The following is a 6,000-nucleotide window of genomic DNA, read 5'->3' as shown; positions in this document are numbered from 1 at the left end:
ACACATTCCTTGTGAACTGCTCAGAGGTCTTCTAATGGGTGTTGTTATCTCATTTCTGTAAAGGTGGGTTTACTGTCAGTAGAAGGACATGTCATAGCGAAATAGATTTGAGACTAAATAGATTTGGACAAAAGGTGCCGTTTGCTGCATGCTTTTAATGAAGTATGAATGCTTTTAATGAAGTATGAACGGTCAAATGACATGGGCAAGATGAAAATAACGATTTTTTAAATTAAATCAAAGGAATTTTACATGACTGTATGGATTTTGTCTTTCAATGTAAATGTTATATCTTTTCCAACATACATACAAATTTGCACATTTTTAGTTTTTCTTTTAAGTCTATATACTAACTGTATCTCACTGATCATGAAGTACCTGATGCATTATGATGCCTACAGTTGCTATGACTATGCAAGCTGTCGTAACCGGTGACAGGGTTAAAGTTGAGCATATTTTGACTCAGAGCCACATGTCGAGAGACAAGTATGTTCAGCGACTTCTCGCTGGGAAAATTCGAAAACTATAAACAGTCTGTCGTTGTAACAAAAAAAGCTGTAGTTTGTCGCAGTGACATGTCGTTCTTCAAACTATAAACCCACGTTAACCTTGTGACCAGCGTACTTTATCTGCAGCTAGCCTATCAGCAGCACGTAAGACTCAAATGGGATGGATTCTCCTGTATAGAATGAATAGAAACAAACATTCATACAGGGATATTTTTACTCACATTGCATTAACATTTAATCGTATTGTTGTCTTGCAACATAGATGATTATTTTTGAGGTCATGCTAAGTTGACCTTTGACCCCATACCTATGATTGCAGCACACCAGCACCAGGATCCCAGTAATGTTTGGTTTGAATGGAGCAGAATGGATCTGAGATCAGTGTTAACAAAGAGATTATGTGCATAGAGCTTACTCCTGTTTCTATGGCGGTGATGTTGTTGTAATTATCAAGAGAGTTGTATTTGGGCTTGGCTGCAAACAAAAGGATCAAATGTAACAAATGTTTAAAGTGTACTAAAAATCAAATCTTGAATGGATAAATCACTGCAATGCCACAGATGAGCATGAGCAAGATAAAACCCATCATCTCTGCATGGTAGCACATATTTCTTCAGGCACACAGCCAGGACAGCTAAGTGATCACCTGCCTGCTGAGTAGGACCAAATTTGAAAAGTCCTCATCAGTTAGGTAGCCCCAGCCTGGAGCCTAATTGAGTTAATTGATCGATATGGTGGCAGAGCTCTTTCTCTCTCTCAGTACTTTTTAGCACTCACCTTAGCAAGCAGAGCTCTTTCTCTCTCTCAGTCCTTTTTATCACTCACCTTAGCAAGCAGAGCTCTTTCTCTCTCTCAGTCCTTTTTATCACTCACCTTAGCAAGCAGAGCTCTTTCTCTCTCTCAGTCCTTTTTAGCACTCACCTTAGCAAGCAAACTGAGCTCTTCGTGATGTATTACTCAGGCCTCATATCTAGCTGTGGGCTGTTGAGGCGCAAAATTAAAGACAACATTTCCTCCCTGAAGCCCGACAGTATCGGCTCACCCAGGGTGAATATTACAGCCGTCATTGTTTTCACTACCAGTGTTTATCTACAGCAAGCTTTACACCCTTAACATCCTAATCTGCATATCTGGGTATTTAACTCAATGTGAAGTTCTAAAACAATAGCTTCTGCTGTCTGGTGTAGGCGAGCAGATGTTAAGAGTTTCGCCTCGACACACAATGCTGTCTCCACAGTCTATATAGATGTTGAACGCTGCACTGGCTCCGTGACATTAGCGCATGGGGGCTGAAACTAGGCTAAGCCAGATTATGGGTTACACCAGCGAAAAAAAAAAAAAGACAACTTATTAGTGGTGCGTGAAATCACTTTATTTATGCGGGTTGTGCTCTTTCAACCAATGGGGGCTAGCAAGGCGCAGCGTGAGGTGGAGATCTGGGCGAGAAGAAGGGGGGGGCGAGCTGCTGACCTGTGAGTGTGCACTTGGCAGAGCGTGATCCGTGATTCGGGTCGCCCCTGCCGACGCAGATGCTCATGGCCCGCTCTGTGTTCCAGCAGGCGTTCGACGAGCGGGCGGCGCGGTCCACCTCCCCCTCCCTGCTCTCGGCCACCGTGGGCCAGAAGCTCCTGACCCGGCTGGATGATGGGACGGGCTGCACCAGTCCGGAGGGGATCATCACCCTTTGGACCGAGGAGGGCATCCGCAACAGCAGGGACATCCTACAGGTCAGTGAGGCTAATGCCCTGATGTGCTGGTGTATGTGTGTATATGAGGCTAATGCCTTTACATGTGTGCTCTGACGTGCTGGTATATGTGTTGAAAGTTCTCAAAGAACCTTTGTTCTGAGCAATTTTCTACACTTGGCTATCTGATAGGGGTTGTGAAGGTGACCCTATGTCTATAGTTGCAAAAAGGATGAGCTAAATGTTCATTGGTGTCATTCTTCACTGGCTATCTGGATTTCCTTTTGACAGGGATATGGAGGTCACAGTGAGTGATTTGAGTTATTTTCAGATGTGCCCTTGAAAAACGTAATTACACGCCCTCACCCCGCCACTTAAATAGATTTGATGTACTTAAACTCTCAAGGGTCCAATATTTGAGTTCATGACTAATTAGCTGTTTGTGTACTCCATAACACACTCATGCATGATTCCTCCTCCTTGCTTTAACACCATGCGCCCTTTTAATTGTAATGGATGGTGGTTGAAACAGTTTTATGGTGGTTAATTAATGGACGACATTAACCTTACACTCATCTAATGAGTTTGTCCTAACTGGAGTCTAAAAACCTACTCGCACTTAAAAATGATACATGGCACTAAAGCATGCTTAGTCTGTGTTTGTGTATGCTAGTATGTTCAAGGGCAGGTGATGGCTTTAAACCTTTGCATTTCGTCGAGTAGCAGACGATTTAGACCGTAACACTGGGATAAGGGTCTTTGCGTGTAGCTCTGTTCAGTAAGTGTTAGAATGCACTGAGCTGCTTACACTTGAGGTTGAAGGAAGTTTCTGGAATGTGCCTGTGTCTCGTTTGGTCTTCCAGACTCTGGACTTCTCGCTGGACGAGCGACTGAGCTTGGCCGAGCTCACCCTGGCGCTGGACAACGAGCTGCTGGTCAGCGGCAATGGCATCCACCAGGCCGCCCTCATCTCCTACAAGAACGAGATCCACTTCCTTCAGTGGGTGCCCTACTTTTCGTAACATAACATGACATTCATCTGTAGTCCAAAAAAAAAAAAGAAAAAAAAAAAAAAAAAGCTTGACCCATTTCTCTCCATAATCCAAATCCAAACATTCCAAATGTATAGCAGGAGAACGAGTTTGTTCCGTTTTGTCTCCATCTAGAGGTGACCCTTATTTTTGCGGCGCCGTCTGATATGTGCTGCTGCCACACGCTGGTGTCATTGTGCAATGATCTTAATTCTGAGTTTTGGAACAATTACAACGTGTTGTCCCATGCTGTGTTTTGTTGTCTTTGTGCCGGCAGAGTAAATCCATGGCATTATTAATGTGCTTGCACCATCCATGCTAGCCCGGGGCCTGGAGTTTTAAATCTGGTGGCTACCAATGCCTTCTCCTGTTGTAGTGTGAGAATGTATTGTGTATTTAATGACACAGTGAGGTGGTTCTCCTTTGTTTGATTGGGTTAGGATGGTGGCGGATCAGGCATGTCGGGAACGGGACAAAGCCAAGGCCGACCTGGAATGGGCCGACCGGAGGAACCTGCAGCTGGTCAGTGAGGTGGACGACCACCATGCCACCATGGAGTCACTCAACGAAACCAAAATCAAGTAGGAGGCCGATTACACCCCCCAATAATATCATTATGAGCCTGATGACACCCCCCAATAATATCATTATGAACCTGATGACACCCCCCAATAATATCATTATGAACCTGATGACACCCCCCATCATTATGAGCCTGATGACACCCCCCAAAAATATCACTATGAGCCTGATTACACCCCCCCAAAAATATCATTATGAGCCTGATGACACCCCCCAATAATATAATTATGAGCCTGATGACACTCCCCAACAATATCATTATGAGCCTGTCAGTAGTGAAAACAAGTGGTTTAGTTTGACGCAGATGCTTGCCCCATGCGATTCAATTGTATAGCCATTTTGCTGTTGTCAGTTATAGCATTCCAACTCAATACTGGACCGCTTTTGGTAAAAAGGTGGAAAAATAGGGCCCAGGTTAAAAACATCCAGAAGTTTCCCATTAAGTACACCTGTATACTAGATGAGTTAGATAAAGACTTGAAGGACCTCTATTTCTTCACATATAAGTCTGTTTACTCTTGTCCCTCCCTCACTGCTGCCGTCAGCTTGCTCTGAGGTGAAGTCTCAGATGGACTGTGGAATTCTTTCCTGAAAATGCCCTCAAATCGAGTCACGTTAACAAAAAGCTGGAGCGTCGTTTAAGTCTCCAGCTGTGTGACCGTCCCGCTTTCTGATTGGCTAGGGGTCTGGAGCAGGACTTCCGGGAAAAGCTGACGGCGCTGCGTAGCGAGACGGAGCAAGAGAGCGAGGTGCTGATGCAGGAGCTGGAGTGGGAGCGCACCAAACTCCAGGAGGAGATGGAGGCCCTGCAGGCCAAGGATGTCAGCCTCCAGGAGGAGGTGTGCAACGTCACCCAGGTGAGAGGCCTTCATGGCTCAAGCCTCCGCGAGGAGGTGTGCAACGTCACCCAGGTATGGGGCCTTCATGGCTCAAGCTGTTGGTTGTGCCCTGTCCGGCTCGGCGTGTGCTAGTTCAAACATGCGGCTTAGATACAGACATACTTAGATACAGACATACTTAGATACAGACATACTTGGAGTGGTGCCAGTCATGGGCTGTGCTCTCATTCAGGGAACACCATGATGTGGGAACACGAATGTGAAATCTGTCCACAAAAATAACAGTTTCTGACTTGTGAAAATCCATCCGCATTCACCTCTAAGCATAACTTGCTGAGAAACAGAAAGAAGGTTTAGGTAGACTACATTTGATCCAAATATTTATTTATTGATTATTCATTGATTTGTTTTTTTTGGCAGTCGTGTATCCCTGTACAGCAAAAAATGCTGAGCCCTGCCTGTCGCTGCCATATCCAAACCGCAATGCTGCCTGCTTCCCAAACTCACGAGCCTCAACCTAATCCCACTCACTATGAGAGCCGTTGTTGCCTAGTAGTGGACTGGTGTGTGTTTCCCCGTGTGTGTTTGCGCGGTGTTAAATAACCGCTGCTCTGCTGTCACAGGAGAACACTCGTCTGGAGGAGGAGGCGGGCGCGCTGAAGGGGAAGCTCAGCGAGACCGAGAGCACCGTCACCAGGCTGCAGAGGGACCTGGAGCAGCTGCTGCAGGACAAGGTGAGGGCAGGGGGCAGGAGGGACTGCTGCTGTGGCTGCTGCCGAATCTTGCTCAAAATGCTTTAAACTCAAACCTTAAGCAGTTCATAGACACTTAGAGAGCCTTTTATAAGAATAGGCTTCTATATACACGCATATGGAATCCATTATTTTCTTATCTCCATCTATTTTTTATTTTTTTATCATCTTGACATACATTAAAGCTCTCTTGTCCCACCCCTATGTGAACCTATTTGTGTGTTATAAGGAAGGAATTTCAGCCACTTCGACAGTCCACAGAAAATAAGGGCGATCAGATGAATTGGTTTTCTGAGCACATGTGTGTCATTCCTTTCCCAGTTTGAAAGCCTGGATCAGGATCAGGGCCAGAGTGGAGTTCATCAGGAGGAGCGCTTCTCCGAGGTCATTAAGGAATATGAAGTCCAGTGCAGGGTGAGTGTGTCACACAAGTTCCACGCCTGTAAACGAAGACTTACAGACTTACTTACAAGACTGCAGCTGGAGATATAAACAATCTGTTGTGTATCTTCCTCATAATGGGAGTGACATTTAGGTCCCCTCAGGTCACCTGTAGCTGTTTGTGTATATGCCTGTGTTTTTTTTACAAGAGTGTGGTTTAG

At 45.3% G+C, this 6,000-nt stretch overlaps 1 protein-coding gene across 3 annotated transcripts in view; it reads left to right on the top strand.

Moving 5' to 3' along the window:
* ninl (ninein-like) overlaps positions 1-6,000 on the top strand; it is a 30,169-nt gene that overhangs the window by 11,226 nt on the left and 12,943 nt on the right. Inside the window, exons 1-7 of one of the 3 annotated variants that reach the window (XM_031579510.2) lie at positions 492-1,556; positions 2,066-2,236; positions 3,058-3,194; positions 3,666-3,806; positions 4,490-4,664; positions 5,270-5,380; positions 5,720-5,812. In XM_031579510.2, coding sequence (XP_031435370.1) covers positions 1,458-1,556; positions 2,066-2,236; positions 3,058-3,194; positions 3,666-3,806; positions 4,490-4,664; positions 5,270-5,380; positions 5,720-5,812 — 927 coding nt within the window. In that variant the 5' untranslated portion in view covers positions 492-1,457. Of the gene's footprint in view, positions 1-491; positions 1,557-2,065; positions 2,237-3,057; positions 3,195-3,665; positions 3,807-4,489; positions 4,665-5,269; positions 5,381-5,719; positions 5,813-6,000 lie in introns of those variants that run through there. The other 2 variants (XM_031579509.2, XM_031579508.2) reach the window with 2 other exon arrangements.

Source organism: Clupea harengus, chromosome 13 (assembly GCF_900700415.2).
Source record: "Clupea harengus chromosome 13, Ch_v2.0.2, whole genome shotgun sequence".
Classification (NCBI taxonomy): Eukaryota; Metazoa; Chordata; class Actinopteri; order Clupeiformes; family Clupeidae; genus Clupea; species Clupea harengus.
The sequence above is the reverse complement of the archived record's forward strand: the minus strand, read 5'-3'. Positions and strand labels throughout refer to the sequence as shown.